This window comes from Rhineura floridana, chromosome 16 (genome assembly GCF_030035675.1).
Source record: "Rhineura floridana isolate rRhiFlo1 chromosome 16, rRhiFlo1.hap2, whole genome shotgun sequence".
Lineage (NCBI taxonomy): Eukaryota > Metazoa > Chordata > Lepidosauria > Squamata > Rhineuridae > Rhineura > Rhineura floridana.
The window spans coordinates 30,981,543-31,002,734 of NC_084495.1; the positions used below are offsets into that span (position 1 = coordinate 30,981,543).

General features: G+C 46.0%; 1 protein-coding gene across 3 annotated transcripts in view; it reads right to left on the bottom strand.

Moving 5' to 3' along the window:
- The window catches only part of AFF2 (ALF transcription elongation factor 2), a 446,876-nt gene that overhangs the window by 43,091 nt on the left and 382,593 nt on the right, over positions 1 to 21,192 (bottom strand). For all 3 annotated transcript variants that reach the window (XM_061598696.1, XM_061598697.1, XM_061598695.1), the window contains exons 9-10: positions 5,724 to 5,886; positions 3,685 to 4,707 (exon numbers count right to left, since the gene is read on the bottom strand). In XM_061598696.1, coding sequence (XP_061454680.1) covers positions 3,685 to 4,707; positions 5,724 to 5,886 — 1,186 coding nt within the window. The remainder of the gene's footprint in view (positions 1 to 3,684; positions 4,708 to 5,723; positions 5,887 to 21,192) is intronic.

The window sequence follows — 21,192 nt, forward strand, 5'->3', positions numbered from 1 at the left end:
GAAGTAGAGCTGTTTCAGGCAGGCATGCGGGTGTGTGGGGAAACCTTCTTCAAACTCTGTAAATATTCATTTTTTATATAAACCCCCTGCTTCCTTTCTAAAAAAACACATTTCAGTTTGAAACATGCTGTCATATCCCACATGATAGGATACCCATGGGCACAAATAACATAAAACACATGATAAAGCATTGTCTCTCAAGTCACAATAGATTCTGCTTCACAGGTAGTTATTGCAAAAAAAAGGGGGGGAACCGCTAGTTAAGCGAATAGCATTTTGATAAATCACAGATGTTTATGTAACCAAACCCTCATGCACTAAAGGCAGAACCCAGCAACTGTCACAGCAAATACAGTCCATTGGCTTTAATAGAGGCATGCCTTTTTAAGTTGGAGGTAAATCTGGCCTTAATGCTGTGGACAGTTAAAAAATATATCATCCAACAGCACCAGGCTAAATGCAACAGAGGCATCTTACAGTCTTCTTCAGTTCACCTCTCACCTAGAAAGCTAAGAGCCCTGCTGGAGCAGACCAAACACCTACCTGGACCCATAGCAGCCATAGGAGAGGTGCAGTGGCAAGGACATCTGCAGAGCACACATTTTACCGCTTACAACTGCGCTGCATTTTGCCACTGCCCTCCCTGAAAGGAGAGGAGATGATGTTATTAGTATGCTGCCAAAGCTTCCTGTGGCTGTTTGGGAGTGCTGTTGTTGTTTTAATGTTTTAATGTGGTGTAGTGGTTAGAGTGTTGGACTACAACCTGGGAGACCAGGGTTCGAATCCCTATACAGCCATGACGCTCACTGGGTGACCTTGGGCCAGTCACTGTCTCTCAGCCTCAGAGGACGGCAATGGTAAACCACCTCTGAATACCGCTTACCATGAAAACCTGATTCATAGGGTCGCCATAAGTCAGAAGCGACTTGAAGGCAGTACATTTACATTTTCAGTCTAGGGTAGATATGGTCCAGAAATATTGCTTATGAATATTTTAAACGATAACAGAGATGGCACCTGTCTAATATTTAAGGGGAGGGAATTCCAAAGGGTAGGTGCCACTATACTAAAGGTCTGCTATATATATTTTAAATAAACCACATAACATAAGCTCTAAGGGCGAATCTGACCCTGCCTAGCAACCGTCTAGAGATGTAACGGTTAGAGTGCCGGACTAGGACCTGGAAGGTCCAGGTTCAGATCCCAACACAACCATGAAGGTCGCTGGGTGACCTTGGGCCAATCTCTGTCTCCCAGCCTAACCTGCCTCACAGAGCTGCTGTGAGGATAAAATGAGGGAGGAGGAGAAGCGTGTACACCACTTGAGCGCATTGGAGGAAAGGTGGGATAGAAATGTTAAAATAAATAAAACAAAAATAAACTTGCAGAATGAGGAGATTCTTAATGGTCGCCATAAGTTGGGATTGACTTGAAGACCATTTTTTTAATGGTGTGATATATTTGTTTTTGTTTTTAATATTGTTGTAAGTCACTTAGAGACCTTTGGGTATCAAGTGACAAATTAATAATAATAATAATAATAATAATAATAATAATAATAATATCTAGTCCAGCATCCTGTTTTCCACAATGGCTAATAAGATGCCTCATGGAAGCCCTGAAGTAGGACACAAGGGCAATAGTTGTCTCTTGCTGTTTCTCCCAGCAACTGGTTTTTAGAAGCACACTGCTTTTGATCCTGGAGGTAGTATATAGCCATCATGTCTACTAGCCATTGATAGATATCCTCCATTAATTTGTCTAATCCTACTTTAAAGTTGGTAGCCATCACCACGGGCATCCATGGGGTGGGTGGGTGAGGGGGGGGTCAGTTGTCCCCTCCCTCCCAAATGAACCATAATAACCAGATTTCTAGATTTCATTTAAAAAGAAGAGTAGGTTTCTAGCATTTGTAGAACCTGAGACATGAGGCAAAATGTACAGGCACTATTCTCATTTGTGTGTGTGTGTGAGGAACTTGCCTGCTCTCCCCTCCCCCACTTTGCCTTCTTTACCTCCCCCCCTGAAAAATTCCTGCAGATGCCCATGGTCATCTCCACCTCTTGTGGAAGCAAATTCCACAGTTTAATAATGCACTGTGTGAAGATGTCCTTCCTCTATTAATTTATTTATAAAATTTATATCCTGCCCTTCCTCCCAGAAGAAGCCTAGGGTTGCAAACAAAACACTAAAAGCACTCTAAAATATCTTAAAAATAGACTTTAAAACACATTAAAAACATATTACACGGTGTGGGACCGCAATACCTTGTGGAACGCCTCTCCCGCTATGAACCTACCCGTTCACTTCGTTCAGTATCTAAGGCCCTCCTCCGGGTACCAACTCATCAAGATGCCCGGAGGATTGTTATTAGATCTAGGGCCTTTTCTGTGGTGGCCCCCGAACTGTGGAACAGCCTACCTGAGAAGATACGCCTGGCGCCTACGGTACTTTCTTTTAGGCGCCAGGTTAAGACCTGGCTATACTCCCAGGATTTTAATGTTCAATGTTTCATGTTTAACGTTTTTAGTTTAACTTGCTGCTATTTGTTACTGATTTTATTGTAATATTGTATTTTAATCCTGTTTTGTACACCGCCCAGAGAGCTACTAGCTATGGGCGGTTTATAAATGAAATGAAATAAATAATAAATAAATAAATATTCAAAAACATATTAAAACAAAACCACTTTTTTGAAAGAAAAAAAAAGCTTTAAAAACATCTTAAAAAGCAATTCCAGAATAAGGCCTCTCCTTAACAGGCTTGTTGAAAGAGGAAGGTCTTCAGTAGGCGCTGAAAAGATAACAGAGATGGTGCCTGTCTAATATTTAAGGGGAGGGAATTCCACAGGATAGGTGCCACAACACTAAAGGTCCATTTCCTATGTTGTGCAGAAAGGGCAAATCTCCCACCATTCATCTTCACTGGATGACCATGGAATCTATCATTATGAGAAATTCACTTTTCACTATTTTTCTTCACATCACACATAATTTTATGCACCTCTGTCATGTTCCCCCTGCCCCTTACTTGTGCATTCTCTAAACTAAAAAAGCCCCAAATGTTGCAACCTTTCATGGCTGCCATCAGGGGTGTAGTTGTCCAGGGTCAATGGGGTGGTGGTGCTGTAGACCTGTTACTATTTGGGAGCACGATACCAACCAGGCCCCTGCATATGAGCTAATCAGCATAAAAACAGAGACTGTTAGCCACTGAGAAGAGTCCTTGTCCTTTTGTGCTGATTGGAGCCAAAGGAGGTGAGTCAGCCCCTGAGAAGTCTCTTCTAAGTAGGTAACATGCACCTTCTCCTTTCTTGCTGATTGGCTCCTAGGGAGGTGACAGGGAGAGCAAGGAAGATGATGGAAAGTGGAAAGAGATGGTGCATGGCATGGCTATCATGAAGGGACCCTGAACTTCTGAATTTGCCACCACACCACTGTCTGCAGTCCTTCCCTCATGTTCTCCACCATGAAAGCAGAGACTTGGGGGGTGGCAGAGGTAACAAAGCTGAGTGAGACGCTTTCCTCCACAGCGCTCTGCCACATACGGATTGTGCTCCCCATGTTGGTTACAACACTGCCATACTGCTTAGCAATGCCATTGAATCCCCTGCCACCTCAGTAAGCATAGGGAAACTAAAGTGGCAAAGAAATGCAAAATTGGACTATAAAGAGAAGGGTTTACCTTGTGCTTCCTTTTGGATTTAGAGGAGGGTTTTTCGGTCATGGGTGTTGGGGACCCTCGGGACTGCCGCCTATGCTTTGTGTTGACCTCCCGGGGCTCCATTTTCCCAGGGATGCTCTCAAAGGCATCTTGCCCGGGGACCCGAGAGAGCAGACTCAGGTCTATTTTGACCCAAAGGTATTTGAGCTCTTCGAACTCTTTTAGCGGGGAAAGGGGTTCGTTCTGGACAATTGGGGCGGGCGAGAAAAGCTGCTCCTCTAAGTCATTGCTGCTTTGGTCGATGGATGTGTTGCTGGTGTTGCTCGTTAAGCTGCTGACGCTGAGGATGTTGCTGCTGGAGTCCTTGGCTTTGATGCCATTGTCAGGGATGCCACAGGACTGCAAGGCCTTGGCCTGCAAGTTTTCCTCCTGGTCAGTGTTTGAGTCAGAGGTGGATGAATCTGTTTCCACAAATTCCCGAGACTTGGGGACGGTCTTGCTCGGGCCTCGGTACTTTTTCTTCTCGGGAGCCGGGGCTGTGGTTGTTCTCGGCTCTTTCCGTGGGGCAGTTTTCCCAGCAGGCACCTTTGTGCGAACTTTGGGCTGCTCCGGGGGTTCTTGTGTGTCCTTCTCTTTGGGTGTGCTGCTGGTAACATTTGGTTTGGGCCAGTTGTAGTCTTCCACACTGGAAGTCCTTTCTACCTTTTTGGGTTGCTTTTTCCCGGTAGTCCTTTGGGAGGTGGGTTCATTGTGAGCCGGCGATTTCTGCTTTGAGCTTTTTGCCTCGGCTGGAGCTTTCTGGGCGATGCGGGGTTTGGCTTTCTCTCGGATGGGGCTGCGGAGCACCTGGTCTTTGGAATCGGACAGAGGCAGGCTGCTGTTAAGCTTCCCTTTGTTTTGCCCTTCAATCTGTGAGCTGCTCTGAGACTGAGAGCTGTTCTCGCCGTGGCTCTCATGCTGGTTGCTGATGATCGTCTTGTTGTGGGGATTGACTTTATTCAACCATTTAACCAACTGCCATTTGTTAGCTGAGGGGGGTTCAGGCTGCAGAAGGAGGAAAGAGGAAGAAGCGGTTTTTTTTGGTAAAGGTCAACATAAGAAAATAAGAAGAGCCCTGCTCAGGCAGACTAAAGGCATATCTAGTCCAGCCTTCAGTTATCACAGTGGCCAACTGGGTTCCTATTGGAAACTCAAAAGCAGGACATGAAGATCATCATCACCATTATTATTAGTGATTTTTTTGTGATGGAACTTATTGGTACAGAGTACTGGTATCTCATTTTTTTTAACAAAATACCCCATTCCTTCCTCCTTCCCCTCCCCCTCCCCCTTATTATTATTAGGATTTGTTAGTCGCTTGTTACCAAGGTCTCCAAGCAACTTACATTTAAAAACACAAACATACATACATTATACCATTAAAAAATCATATAAAACACAATCATTCTCACACTAGCCTTCTCTTGCTCATGGCCCCCAGTAACTGGTAATTCAGAGACCTACTGTCTCTGATACTGGAGGTAACAGTAATCAGAAGAAGCAACTACTGATGACCTCATCCACTGTGACTTTGTGTAATAAATTTAAAACCATCCAAGTTGGTGGCTGTCACTCCATCTCGTGGCAGCGAATTCCATACTTTAACTATGAATCAAGTGAAGAAGTCCTTCCTTTAGTCTGTCCTTAATTCCATAACATTCAGTGTCATTGGATGACCCTTTATTCTAGCGTTAGGCGAGATGGACAAAACCTCTCTCTACAAATACAACAAACATAAACATATCACTACCTTCTATTACACTTGAGCAATGCCAACAGCTTAATTTTAACAGCATTTGTTTCAACTCGTTCAGAAGTGTAATATACCATTTTAAAAAGTGGGAGGACCTCAAAACATCTCAGTGAGGACTGAACACGCTCACTGGGCACAGAATGTTCAATGACTGTTGAGGGGCAGAAAGGAAAGCAAGAATGGAATACACCATTATTTTGCTGCATCATTTTGTTGCAGGTCCCAGATTAATTTTGGAGGGGAAAGGCGTGAGCCTATAGGCTTTTACCTCTGGTGTTCCACTGCGTGATTCTTCGTTGCATTCGCTGTCACTGGAGCTTGTTTCACTGTCCGAATCTGACTCAGAGCTGCTCTCAGATTCACTGGAGCTTCCAGAGCCTCCGCTGGAATGTGTTAAGACTGGGTTGTGTGCTGTTGGCAACGCAAGGCCACTGCAAAGAAGATAGACACATTCTGGGTGTTAATGTTTCTAAAGAGCTGTCAGGTTGCCTAGACCACTGTGTGGCCTGATTTTGAAGCTGTCTTGAAAGCTAAGTTCTCGTTCAGCTGTGGCTCCCAATTTACTTTTTCTTTTAAAGGCTTTGACAGAAACAGTTTAAGGGTACCACTTTACTTCTGCCCAATTTGCTCACCAGCCCATATTTATTTATTTCATTTATGAATCGCTACCCATGAAATATCCTGACGCAATTGACAACACAAACATGAATAAAAATATCAACAATAAAAAACATATGAAAGCAATTTCAAATACAACGCAGGTACAGGCCCCATCTGCACTACACATTTAAAGCAATATTATACCACTTTAGACAGTCATGGTTTCCCCCAAAGCATCCTGGAAGCTGCCATTTGCTAAGGGTGATGAGTGTTGTTAGGGTACCCCTATTGCTCTCACAGAGTTCCCTGGGAAGAGGGATTGATTGTTAAACCACTCTGGGAATTGTAGCTGTGTGAGGGGAACAGGGGATTAGACAAATTGGAGCCAGTGTGATGTAATGGTCAGTGTTGGATTATGACTTGGGAGACTAGAGTTCAAATCCCTACTCAGCCATGAAGCTCACTGGTTGACCTTGGGCAAGTCACTGCCTCTCAGTCTAACCTGCCCCACAGGGTTGTCGTGAGGATCAAATGGAGAGGGGGGAGAACCATGTATGCCACCTTGAGCTCCTTGGAGGCAAAGTGGGATATAAATGTAACAAACAAACAAACATAATCCAGGGGCAGCCGGGGAAGAGCCTTGGCTCAGCGGGAGAGCATCTGCTTTGCATGCAAAAGGTCTCAGGTTCAATCCCAGACATCTCCAGGTAGGGCTGGGAGAGACCCCTGCCTGAATACCTGGAGAGCTGCTGCCAGTCAGTGTAGGCAATACTGAGCTAAATGGACCAATGCTCTGGATCAGTATAAGGCAGCTTCCTGTGTTGCCATTGGCATGGGCATAAACCCCACTGCCAACCCATTCCATGTGACTTCTTGTTTCTTGGGTGTTATGGGATAGAGCCACAGAGAAACCGTAACTCTGTCCTTATGTTCAAGAAGTAACAATGGATCCAAAGCCATTCTTGGTCTGTTCCATAATCTTGGCAGATTAGACTGCAACCATCCATCTCTATCTCCAGAGAGGTTGTATTCAAATAAAAGGAGGCTACTGAAAATCAATGGGGATGACTATTTGCACTCTTTTTTCAAGTGGTCTCTGAGGTTTTTAAGCAAAGGATTATGAGCAAAGAGTCCAATACGATGTAATTTATTGTTGCACATCCAAACCTGTTAGAATGTGGCTTGCGAAAACAAATAACCATTGTTTAAATAATTTACCAACAGAAATTTATAATCTTTTTTTATCCACATATATATTATTCATGCTCAAACGAAGGGCATTAGGTAGCTCTAATATTTGCATATAAACACTTGAAAAATTAATTTTAACCAATACTGTGCTTTACTCCCCTCCTCTTCTTCCCACAGCAGTCAGGGCTGTACACAAAGATCTATAGATGCATTACAATTTTCTAGAGATGCCCTGGGGAGTCTTTATCTGAACCTAGTTGTTCACTCACGCTTTTGCAAAACTCATTACTAAAAAAAAAATAAATCTATAATATCTGTTTCAAAATGCAACCTTCTCCCGTGTTCACCCTCCTCTACAAGTTATAGGTTAAGGGCAAAATCTAAATATTTGGATTTCTATTGCAATAGATTTAGCTTTCTGAACTGGTTGACAACGTGGCACCTGAAGGTATGTATGTGCCTGCAGAGACCTTCCTTGGTGCCCACAGTGTCCCCTTAAATTATTTATTATGTATTGCATTTGTATACCGCTCTGTAGCCGAAGCTCTCTGGGCGGTTTACAACTATTAAAAACAATTAAAATTAGGCTTGAAAAAAGCATTTGCTAGATAGTGCTGGAGGACATTCTTCAGTAGGGATGACTCCTCCTACCGGTCGTGACAGGCAGGGTCTCTAAGCTTCTCTGTAGCCTCTCCTGGGGGAGGAGTCGTCCCTCTCTCCAGACCGAACTGACAGAGCCAGGAACACCCCTCCGGCCCCAAATCCACAGCCTCGTGGAAATCCCCAAAGTGGAAGCCTAAACCAGGAGATAGCTGAAGAAAAAATGGTAGACCAGCACAGAACCGATGTGCCGGAAGACAGAGCACACATGAAGGGGGACACACAATACTAAACAACGTGTGCAAATGTAAGGCGCTGGCAGAAGCCCTAACTCCCCCACTCCCCCTCCCGCTCCAGAAGGTTGACGCAGAGGAATGAGAGGTGGGCAGAATGTCCTCCAGCACTATCTACAAATAGAAATTCACAGTGAGTAAAATTTCCATTTTTGCTAGATAGTGCTGGAGGACATTCTTCAGTAGGGATATGACAGAGCAGTTACAAGGACTCCGGGTGGGATTCCTCTAGCTATGAGGCAACACCTTCTGGAGCACCTTCCTGCCAAAGGCAGCATCGGCTGAGGAAAATGAGTCTATTTTATAATGTCTGATGAAAGTGTGTGTAGAAGCCCATGTAGCCGCCCTACAGATATCCATTATGGGGAACCCCCCTTTAAACGCTGCTGAAGCCGCTGCCCCCCTAATTGAGTGCGCCGTGGTACCCAGTGGAGGTTCCTTACCCAGAGTCTGGTATGCATGAGCTATAGCCTCCCTGAGCCGGCGCGAGATAGAGGTGGTTGTCACCTTACACCCCTTTGATTTCCCAGAGAAAGCCACGAAGAGGGCCTCAGACCTCCTGAATTCCAGGGTACGATCCAGGTAGAAACGAAGGGCCCTCCTCACATCTAGAGAGTGCCACCTACGTTCCTGGGAACAGGAAGGAGCGGGGCAGAATGACGGGAGAACCATTTCCTGCGACCTATGAAAAACCGAATTGATTTTAGGCAGGAAAGCTGGGTCTGGTCGGAGGACAACCTTGTCCTGATGGAAAACGCACAGTTGAGGGTCCGAAGATAATGCCCCCAACTCGGAAACTCTGCATGCCGATGTAATGGAAACCAGGAAAACTGTTTTGAATGATAAGAGGTTCAGGGGGCAGGTAGCCATTGGTTCAAATGGCGGTCCCGTCAATGCCGTCAGCACCCAGGTAAGGTTCCAGTTTGGAAACCTGTGAACCATTGGTGGGGAAACGAGCGTCACCCCTCTTAGAAAACGTTTAAGGAAAGGGTTGGAGGAAAGCGGGGGGGCCCCCAGGCAAAACAAAATGCTACTAAGAGCCGCAGCTTGTCTCTTGAGGGTGGCTGCGCTCAGACCCTTATCAAGACCCGACTGGAGGAACCTAAGGGGACCTCTGACGTCTCGAGACCAAGGGTCCACTGTATTGGCAGAGCACCAGGACAGGAACACCTTCCACGTGGACGAGTAAACCCGGTTCGTGGACTGCCTACGCGAGGCCAGTAGCGTATCTGGCACTTTCCCCTTAAAGCCTTTAGCACTCAACGACAACCGCTCAGTCTCCAAACTGTCAGCCGGAACAACTCTGGACGAGGGTGGCAGATTGGGCCCTGGATCAGAAGATCCGTTCGAGAGGGAACCTGCCAGGGTGTCTCGACTGACATGTTCAGTAGGTCCGGAAACCAGGGGCGTCGAGGCCAATGGGGTGTCACTATAATGATTTCCGCCTTCAGAGTCCGAACCCGCTGGATCGTGCGTTGTATCAGCCCAAATGGAGGGAAGGCGTACAGGAGGCCTTTTGGCCATGGTGTGACTAGTGCGTTTGTGCCCTGAGCCTGATGACATGGATTTCTTGTGAAGAACCGGCGTAACTGTGTGTTTGCGGGTGTTGCAAAGAGATCCACTACTGGTTCTCCCCACCTGCGCACCACCTGTTGGAAAACGTCTGGGTTGAGTTGCCATTCTGTCTCTTTGATGGCTGTCCTGCTGAGCCAGTCGGCCACAAAATTGTGGCCGCCAAGTGTTCAGCCTTCATGGAGGCGAGATGCCCCTCCGCCCATTTGAACAGGCGCTCTGCCTCGAGCATCAAGCCCTTTGATCTCGTGCCCCCTTGTCTGTTGACATAAGATTTCGCCGATGAGTTGTCGGTGCGTATGAGGAGATGCTTCCCCTTGATCTCCTGGGCGAAGGCCTGAAGGCCCAGTCTGATGGCCCGCAATTCCAGTATGTTTATATTGAACTGCGCTTCCGTTGCAGACCATGTCCCCTGAATTACCTTGAGGTCCAGGTGAGCCCCCCATCCGTACAGACTCACATCTGAGGTCATGATTATGCGTGGAGGGTCTTCCAGGCTGACTCCATGGGTCAACCTCTGAGGTTCCAGCCACCACCGGAGCTCTGTCCGTACTGCTGTAGGCACTGAGATTTGAGCGTCTGTGTCGTAGTACTATTTCTTCCTGGTAGGGCAGAAGCATCTGTTGCAGAGTTCTTGAGTGGAACTGGGCCCACTGAACTAGGTCGTATGCTGACACCAGGGACCCCAGAAGCTGAGCCAGCCTCATAAGGTCCAACGCTGGAACAGAAACCGCTTCCCGAAGCCGTAGCTGGAGTTTCAGTGCCCTTTCTTCGGTGAGCCTCATGCGGAAACGTTGCATGTCCAGGATCACCCCCAGGTGCGGAATAGTTAGTGACGGGGTTAGCATGCTCTTTTCCAGGTTCACCATGAAGCCCATCCATTGGAGCCACGATACGGTGAGATGGGTGTCTATGTGTGACTGGTCCCGGGATGGCGCCCTCACCAGGATGTCGTCCAGATAGGGGTGCAGGCATATCCCCATAGTTCTGAGATGCGCCACCAGAACCACCAGTACCGTGGTAAAGACCCTTGGTGCTGAGGAAAGGCCGAACGGCAAAGCCCTGTACTGGAAGTGTCTGTTGTCGTACGAGAACCGGAGAAAGCGCCTGTGCTGCTTGCGGATTGGAATGTGTAGATACGCCTCTGAGAGGTCCACTGAGGTCAGCCAATCCCCTTTTCTTAGGGATGCTGTTATGGAGCGAAGGGTTTCCATTTTGAAGTGCTTCTTGGCCACCCACCTGTTGATCCATTTGAGATCCAAGATAGCCCTCGTGTCACCGTTCTTTTTGTCGACCAAGAAAAAAATGGAATATACCCCTGATTTCCTCTCCAAGGGAACTACTGGCTCTATTGCCCTGATGTCCAGCAGGTGTTGAATAGCTTCCAGGTAGCGCAAGTGCTTCTCCGGCCTTCGGGACCTCGGAGTGGGGCAAAAACGGTCATGTGGAATGTGTCGTAACTCTATGGCATATCCCATGGAAACCGTGTCCAGTACCCATTTGTCTGAGGTGATGCCTCTCCAGCGGTGAGCAAACTCTAGAAGCCGTGCTCTTACTCCGTGAGAGGCCTCTGGCAGCCGCCAGTCAGGAGGAAGAGCCCTTTGGGGCTCCCCTCTGGTTCCTCCCTGAGGAGAATGGTACCCCTCCAGATTTAGTGGAGGAAGCGTGTCCACCCCCTTTGTCTTGTCTGCCCCAGCGAGGCCTGTTGGATGGCCGAAATCTAAAGGGCTGTTTTGAGGGACGAAAAAACTGGTTCTGTCTGCCCTTCCGTTCCTCTCTTCTGGCCATAGGGAGTGTTTTCTTGTCCGTATTTTCCACCAGGTGGGCCTCTAGAGGCTCCCTGAATAACTTGGCACCTGAAAAAGGTAGAGCAGTGAGGCGGGTCTGTGACCCTGAGTCCACAGCCCACTGTCTAAGCCAAATGTTGCATCGAGCCACCGTGGAGGCAGCCATAGAGCGCGCTGCAAACTGTAGGGCATCCATGGATGCGTCGGCTGCCAGGGCCGAGGCGTATGCCATTTTCTTTAACCCGTCCTTTACAAATTTGGGAACATCATCCCATGCCCCAAACTCTTCAGCCCACATAAAAACCGCTCTGGAGAAAACTGAGGAAGTGGCTGCAGCCCTGAAGCCGACAGCGTCTGCCTCGAAACTCCTACGAAGGGCCCCTTCGACTCTCTTGTCGCAATGGTCCTTGGGCCCCCCCTCCCCTTCTGTTGGGATCACCGCCGAGCTAGTAAGAGCAGCAATAGGCGGGTCCACTGTGGGAACACGGAGTCTTGCCATGATCCTGTCAGCAAAAACGTAATGTTTCTTTGCCCACTTGGCAGGTGGCTTTGGCTTGCATGGTGATGACCATTCGGCATCCCACACGTCATCAAAAGCCTGGGGAAAGGGAACTGAAACCTGTTTATTGTCACTGGAGGGGAAAGCCTTTTTTGCGCCTGCCAAGACTGACTGAGTGGGTTCGTCCCCCCCCTCTGCCTCTGGCAGTTGCAGTACCCTACGGGCCTTGGAAAGGAGCGGCTGAAAAACCTCTGGGGCGAAGAGTCTGGGTTGTGCCTGGGTGACCTCTATTTCCTCACCCGAAAGTTCCCCCTCTTCCCTGTCTTGCTCTAGAAATTCCTCAGAATCTGATGGAGCGCCCAGTGTAGGAGGGGCCTGCATAGGCAACTGTGCCCGCCGAGTCCGGGCCATAGAGGAAGAGGGACCTACATGAGACTGTGGATGTGATCGCCTTGCGACCCCCCCAACACGCTGTGTGTCAACTCTTCAGGTAAAATGCATGGGGGAGGGGGCGATCCCCCATGCCTCATGGCTTGGTATGAGGGAGAAGAGGACCTGGAACGGTTGTCTCTTAGAGGTGAGCTGCCATGCCCGTCCTCCCTGCTGGACCCTGTGGAGGAGGACAAGCGCCTGCGCTTTCCCCTGTGGGAACGCTTCCTCGAATGTTTGCACTTCTTACTTTTACGCGCTTGTGAAAGAGAGCCACTGACTTCAGAGGCAATGAGCTCTTTAACCCAGGTCATAAATTTGGGGAATTGAGAGTGGGGGGGGAATATCCATACCTTCATCTAGGAGATTCATACCCCCGCTTTCTATGCTCTGGGACAGAGAAAGGACTGATTGTTGTGAGTCCTCTAGGTTCCTTGCCTCTCCCACGAAGCAGGGCTCTTGGCGGGAAGGCGGGGAGGCAGCGGGCGAGGCCATAATATGGCGGTGCTGACTCCCTGACGTTGAGGAAATTGCGCGGGAAGTCAGTTTACAGGCGAGCCACGTAGCGGGCGCCGCTCAACCCCCTGCTGAGGCTTCCTCCCTCAACGAGGCGAGCCCTTGGTGAAGGGTAGGAGGGAGGGGGGGGAGCCAGGAGCCGCGAGCCCGCTGAACGCGAGTGTTGCGGAAACGCGGCTCCGCGGAGCAGGCGAGAAACTCCTGTGCGTGCGGCTGCTGCTTTTGTTGTTATGATGCAGCTAGCCGCGCTCTGCCCGTCTTCGGCCTCCTTCGTCGACGGCTGCGAACCCAGCCGGGCTCGACCTGGCCTTACAAACCGCCAACCCATGGAGTGAAGGTAGGAGAGGAGGAAGGTACAGGCAGGATAAATAAAACAAACATAAGGAGAAGATTTGCACAATAAAAGACACTGAGAGAATAGAAACCAAAAACAAAAGAAAGAAGCTCTAGCTAGAGGAGAGATTAAACTCCAGACCTTCACTGACAGCAGGCAGGGCCGGTCTGGGGAGAGGGACGACTCCTCCCCCAGGAGAGGCTACAGAGAAGCTTAGAGACCCTGCCTGTCACGACCGGTAGGAGGAGTCATCCCTACTGAAGAATGTCCTCCAGCACTATCTAGCAAATGCTTTTTTCAAGCCCAATTTTAATTGTTTTTAATAGTTGTAAACTGCCCAGAGAGCTTCGGCTACAGAGCGGTATACAAATGCAATACATAATAAATAATTTAAGGGGACACTGTGGGCACCAAGGAAGGTCTCTGCAGGCACATACATACCTTCAGGTGCCACGTTGTCAACCAGTTCAGAAAGCTAAATCTATTGCAATAGAAATCCAAATATTTAGATTTTGCCCTTAACCTATAACTTGTAGAGGAGGGTGAACACGGGAGAAGGTTGCATTTTGAAACAGATATTATAGATTTATTTTTTTTTTAGTAATGAGTTTTGCAAAAGCGTGAGTGAACAACTAGGTTCAGATAAAGACTCCCCAGGGCATCTCTAGAAAATTGTAATGCATCTATAGATCTTTGTGTACAGCCCTGACTGCTGTGGGAAGAAGAGGAGGGGAGTAAAGCACAGTATTGGTTAAAATTAATTTTTCAAGTGTTTATATGCAAATATTAGAGCTACCTAATGCCCTTCGTTTGAGCATGAATAATATATATGTGGATAAAAAAAGATTATAAATTTCTGTTGGTAAATTATTTAAACAATGGTTATTTGTTTTCGCAAGCCACATTCTAACAGGTTTGGACATGCAACAATAAATTACATCGTATTGGACTCTTTGCTCATAATCCTTTGCTTAAAAACCTCAGAGACCACTTGAAAAAAGAGTGCAAATAGTCATCCCCATTGATTTTCAGTAGCCTCCTTTTATTTGAATACAACCTCTCTGGAGATAGAGATGGATGGTTGCAGTCTAATCTGCCAAGATTATGGAACAGACCAAGAATGGCTTTGGATCCATTGTTACTTCTTGAACATAAGGACAGAGTTACGGTTTCTCTGTGGCTCTATCCCATAACACCCAAGAAACAAGAAGTCACATGGAATGGGTTGGCAGTGGGGTTTATGCCCATGCCAATGGCAACACAGGAAGCTGCCTTATACTGATCCAGAGCATTGGTCCATTTAGCTCAGTATTGCCTACACTGACTGGCAGCAGCTCTCCAGGTATTCAGGCAGGAGTCATCCCTACTGAAGAATGTCCTCCAGCACTATCTACAAATAGAAATTCACGGTGAGTAAAATTTCCATTTTTTATTGTAGGCAAAAGGAATGTAGGAAGCTACATTGTACTGAGTCAGACCCTTGGAGGTCCTTCTAGCTCAGTACTGTCTACACTGGCGGGCAGTGGCTCTCCAGAGTTTCAGGCAGGGATCTCTCCCAGCCCTACCTAGAGATGCCGGGAATTGAACCTGGGACCTTCTGCATGCAAGGCAGATGCTCAACCACTGAATTACAGCCCTTCCTCAAATAGAATGGGTTGCACTGTGTGTTTGATTGCAGTGTATGGGTATGTTTGGTGCTTACAACAGTTTCTCCAGTTTGTAAATGTGCCCACAGGCCAAAAAGGTTGGCAACCCCTGACCTACAAATCCAAAAAACAACTAAAATGACAAGAGGTCTGGAAACTGAAGAAGCTAGCTCCATTTGCATGTTCCGCCATGACTTTTAGGAGTAAAAGGGATGCATTCTCTTAAGTAAAGTATCTATGGGCCTTGTGCCCTTTGGATACTTGCCAAAGCCAGACCTGATGCATCTTCTGGAACCAGTGTAAATTATTTTTATCCACATGAGCTATTTGCTAGAAAATTATGTGAGCCATTCCCCTAGGGTTCAAGGGACTATGGGTTTAACCATATACCTGATTGATAAACCAATAAAAATCAAGTTTCATTAACCATTCCACAGTGCTCATACTTAAAATGGAAGGGATATCTCTGGAGGGTCATACCCCCTTTTCATTGTAGTCATGAGCATTCCCCACACTGGGGGGAGGGATGCAATAGTTTGTGTGCTCGGCACTCAAATACCCAGATCTTAGCCTTTTAAAGATCCACAGACAAAAATTCAGATTTTCACCAGAGATCATCATTCACATTTTTGTATCCATTTCCTGATTAAGAGGGAGAGTGAATAATAATAATAATAATAAATGTATTTCGGTCCAAGACCAGCAAAAGGGAGAGTGAATACCTGATGATTGATTTTTAAATTTGTGAAGCTAGCCTAGCAAAGTGTCACAAAGATAACACCCCATAGTAGTTTAACATCAAGCCCTCTTTCCAGGGAACTCTGGGAATTGTAACTCTGGGAGGGGAACAAGGGACTCCTAATAACTTTAATCATCTTTAACAAACCATAGTTCCCAGCATCCTTTAGGGGAAGCCATGACTGTTTAAAGCAGCGGCATGATGCTGCTTTATTTATTTATTTATCAAATTTATATCCCGACCTTCCTCCCAGAAGGAGCCCAGGGTGGCAAACAAAAACACTAAAAGCATTTTAAAATGTCTTAAAAACAAAAAGACTTTAAAACATATTCATAGAATCATAGAGTTGGAAGAGGCCTATAAGGCCTTCGACTCCAACTCCCTGCTCAGTGCAGGGACCCATATTAAAGCATACCCGAAGGGTGGCTGTCCAGCTACCTCTTTGATGCTTTCAGTGTTGGACAGACCACCATATCTTTAAAAAACAACTTTAAAAACATCTTAGAAAGCAATTCCAGCACAGACACAGGCTGAGGAAGGAATGCAAGATGCCCTTTATCTTTCATTTTGCACCAATGTTGCAAATACTGTAAGGTTTTCTCATATTCCCTAAGTGAAGAGTGCAGATGGGGCCTTACTAAGCATTCAAAATAGGGTTCTTATTGAACAGGAATGCAGGAGAAGTTCGTTCAGTCTACATTTTAAGAGAACCAACCTAAGTGCACTTCTTCATAGTTCTGTGTTATCTTCATAGGCTAGCTATGGCTCTCCAGGAGAGCCCAGGGATTTCAGGTGTGGTTTCTAGCAGAGGGCTTTCCCAACTTTATGTGGAGATGAAACTGGTCCAGGTATGTACTCAGAATTCTGCTTATGTGGTTTGGTCTTCTGGCATGTCTATAAGCCACAACAACACCTGGATCTCAACACCTGGATCTCTGGAAGGTCTATTGCTTGTGTGGTTTGTAAAAAGACAACAAGAAGCTGAACCACATGACAGTAGCCTTGATGCATTCCTGGAGTAGCACGGAGCAGCTGCCAAGGCTGAAGCAGGCATGCTAGGAAAGAGGTCTAAGCCTTTAATATCTTGACAAAGACAAGACCACAATAATAGAATCAGACCCAGCATGGCCTTAATTTCTTTCCAATCCAAAAACGATTCCAAAAACCCTATTATATGCCAAACGACATTGAAAAATCGACTTCTGAAAGATTGCTGGCTTGCTCAAAATAACCCTTTTTTTGTCCATACAAAATGCAATGAGGTCCTATTTGCTTTTTCATCTCGGATAACAAAATTATGACTTTTGCTACATCTTGCAATTTTGCACTGAAGAAGCCTCGCCCCCCCCAAACGGTTTCCTTTAAAGCAGAAGTATTCCCTTTTTTGTCACTTAGTTTCAGTGTATGAGTTGCCCTGCTTTATCATCAGCGAATGTGAGAAAACCTTATTTGCAACATCGGTGCAAAATGAAAGATAAAGGGCATCTTGCATAGAGATAGACACATGATTGATTCTGGGAAAAAGGGGAAATATACAGAATGGGGTAGGAATGCAGGGGAGGGGATCCTCAGTTTGAAAGAGAAGATGGATTGAAATGAAGAGCTTGCAGGTCTTTTAGAAAACTGCAAACCCTCCCCCCAAATACATTAAAAGAAAAGTACAGGTTGGGCAGAATCTTCCCCTGGATGCTAGTTTTGGGCCATATGTTTGAAAATGGTTTCCTACAAAGATCAGGGTCTTGAAGATTGATTGATGGAACTGCTGCTCTCTCTTCAATATATATGAGACCTGCCAGGTATGCTTTAATTTGGATTCCTGCATTGCGCAGGGGGTCAGACTCAGTGGCCTTATAGGCCCCTTCCAACTCTACGGTTCTATGATTCTACGTGATTATGGGAGGGTCTGTAACAAGGAGAGGGATTGCAGCTAAGTGGCAGAGCACTTGCTTTTCATGCAGAAAGTCCCAGATTTCAATCTCTAGCACCTTCAGCTGAAGGAGCTCAGCTAGTAAGGCTGGCAGAGACCTTAGCAGAGACCTTGGGAAGCTACTACTGTCAGATTGGACAGTAGAAGTACAGGTCTAGATAAACCAATATTCTGACAGTACAAGGTGGCTTCATATATGAAACTCTGTGGCCAAGCAAATGTTAAACCTGTGGGGTAAAAGCAATATCATTGGCTTTTAAGCCAAAATGGAGCGATATTGCACCACACCATCCGAAAGGTGGCAGCTCAGCTGTAGCGCACACATGCTTAGCATGTAAAAGGTCCCAGATTTAATCGTTGGCATTCCTAGGTAGGATTGCCTATCTAAAAACTTGGAGAGTACAAGCTGGCCATTGTAGTCAGTACTGAGCTAGATGGGCCAATAATCTGATTCAGTATCAGGCAGTTTCTTATGTTGGGGGAAGCCATAGCATACAAATGATACTAGGTCCAAACCGTAGAATATCCAGGTAGGTCTGATAAAGACCATGAACAGCTGCTGCGAGCCAGAGTTGAGAAGGTGTGGAGAACCTGTGGCTCTCCAGATGTTGCTAGACTACACCTCCCATCATTCCTGACCATTGGCCATGAATGCCAGGGGCTGATGGGAGTTGGAGTCCGACAATACCTAGAGGTTCACAGGTTCTTCATCTCTGAAATGGACAACACTATGCTAAATGGGCTAACAGTCCAACTCAGTATGAGGAGGACTCCTCTGTAGGGCTGGGTGGTTTAATGTGACAGGTTAGGAGCTCATCAGTTTGGAAACTTGACTCTCAGATTTAGAGCTGGGTCACTTTCTCTAGAAATCTCTGCCCATCAAGACCAAAAAGAACCAGTAGTGACTTGGAACCTGTGTGACTGTTGGACAAACTAGCAATCTGAAAGCAAAAGTCGGCCAATATGGCAGATCTGGGCCTGGAGCTGGGAGATCTGGCTCAATTACTTGCTTAGTAGTGAAGTTCAATTAAGAGCCAGTAACAATTCACTATATTTGGCTTTCCTATACTACAGAGCTGTTGGGAGTAAAAAATGAGGCAACCCCTTCTTTGATACCTTGAGCTCCACTGGGGACTATTGGGACAGACTGAAGCAGGACAGTTAAATAAAAAACTGGCCCAAGTAAAATTACTTTCTTCAGATGTAGGTAAAGGCCTTAGGCATATCTGAACAAAGCTCCTCTATCTGAATAGTCTATCTCTTACACCCCTCTTTCAGCATGGCCTATCTCAGGGTACACAAAAAGACCACTGAATGATGGGGAAATGTTGCACAGCAGTAAGGCATCAGTCTAGCTCATAACATTTCTGGTCATTGATCGTAATAAAGATTGATTGATTGATCTAGCTCATAATATCAGTGATGTAGAAGAGGTACTCCCAAACGGTGGTCTGCAAGCTTTATTCAGGTGGTCCATGGCATGTCCGTGGATTTGTGGTTGCTGAAGACAGGTGATGGCACATCCATCCCATTAAATATCCCTGTTGATTTTTAATTGTATTGTTATTGCTTCTTTTATTTCTTATATTGCATTTTACTGCATTACAATTTGAAATCTATGGAATTCAAACTGCAAAGCAAATAAAATACAATACACATAAGAAATGGAAGAGGCAATACAAACACAGTTAAAAATCATACAGCATCTAGCACAGCACACGACAACGGTTACAACAGACAGAAAAAAATCATTAGGTCCCTCAGCAGTTTTCAAGTGGTCTGTGGGGGAAAATAAAAGTTGGGGAACCACTGATGTAGAATATACACCAGTGGAATTAGCCATCAACCAACAACTGCACAATGGGAAGCTAATGATTGTAATACAAGCCCCCCCCCCAAAATAGGGTGGGGAGATAAAGCTCTTCATAAATCAATAAAACTCCACTTCCCAGTATTGTAAATTTCACTCTTTTGTGCTTGTTAGATCTAATCATATGCTCAAACTGTATTACGAAATGCAGATAATATAGTAGCGCTCTGATTTATTTAACTACCCTCTATGGAGTGTTATCAACATAAGAGATAAAAGGAAACCATATTGGGAAGAAGTCATCTGTTTTGTTCTGATGTCTTGCAAGTTTTAAATTGGTTGAATAACCTAATTTTAGTGGTCACTTTTTTTGAATTTATGAGATCTAGTGCCTATGCAAAAGGAAGCTGCTGCCACTAAAAGGTTCGTGCAAGGTCTTTGGTAAGAAAAAACAACAACCTACAGCATCCTTCATACTGGATCACCACTTCTTGCAGAGGAAGCCAACTTGGTGTCTTCCAGATGTTGTTAGGCTACAACTTGTATCATTCCTGACCATTGATCATGCTGGCTGGGGCTGATGGGAGTTGGAGTCCAACATCTTGGTGGTACCACCAGAGCTTGGAAAAGTTACTTTTTAAAACTACAACTCCCACCAGCCCCAGCCAGCATGGCCACTGGATTGGGCTGATGGGAGTTGTAGTTCAAAAAAGTAACTTTTCCAAGCTCTGGGTACCACGCTGGCTACCTCTGACCTACAGTGTTGTGTCACCTTTTTGGTTGGCACACCTCAAAAAGGATGCTGTAGAACTGTTAAAGATCCAGAAAGGGGCAACCAAAATGATCAAGGGGTTGTAGCATAAGGAAGGTGACAATGTTTAGGGATTTATAGTTTAGAAAAATAGCAAGTAAGGGAAGACATGAAAGAGGTGTACAAAATTATACAGGGTGTGGAGAAAGAGGATAGACATAGTCTTAGAATCTAGAGTCACCTAATCAAGCTGAATGGTGAGGGAGTCAGGGCAGACAAAAGGACTTCTTAAGAACATAAGGGCATTAGAAGAGCCTGCCGGATCAGGCCAGTGGCCCATCGAGTTCAGAATCCTGTTCTCTCAGTACCCAATCAGATACCCATGGGAAGCTCACAAGCAGGATCTGAGTGCAAGAGCACTCTACCCTCCTGCGACTTCCGGTTTTCAGAAGCATGCTGCTTCTGAGGATGGTGGCGGAGCACAGCCATCATGGCTAGCAGCCAATGAGAGCCTTCTCCTTCATGAATTTGTCTAATCTTCTTTTAAAGCCATCCAAGTTGGTGGCCAGCACTGCCTCTTGTGGGAGCAGATTCCATAGTTTAACTATGCGCTGTGTGAAGAGGTATTTCACACATTTCATAGTTAAACTGTGGGGTCTGCTGCCATAAGATCTGGTGACGGCCACCAATTTGGATGGCTTTAAAAGGGGATTAGACAAATTCATGGAGGACAAGACTATCAATAGCTACTAGCCATGGTATCTATATTACCTCTAGTATCACATACAGTATGCCTCTGAATACTAATTGCTGAGGATCATAGGTGGGAGATGGCTATTGTTCTCAAATCCTGCTTATGAGCTTCCCGTAGGCAACTGGTTTGATCCATCTGGATCCATCTGGTTTTGATTGATTAGGGCTCTTCTTATATTATGTTCCCAATAGACTCTGGTCAGTGGAGATTAGGGATGAGAAGAAATTTGAAATAGTTTGTATTTAAAAGCGGATTTCCCTGAATAGCTCTTTCTGAAATACAGCCATCC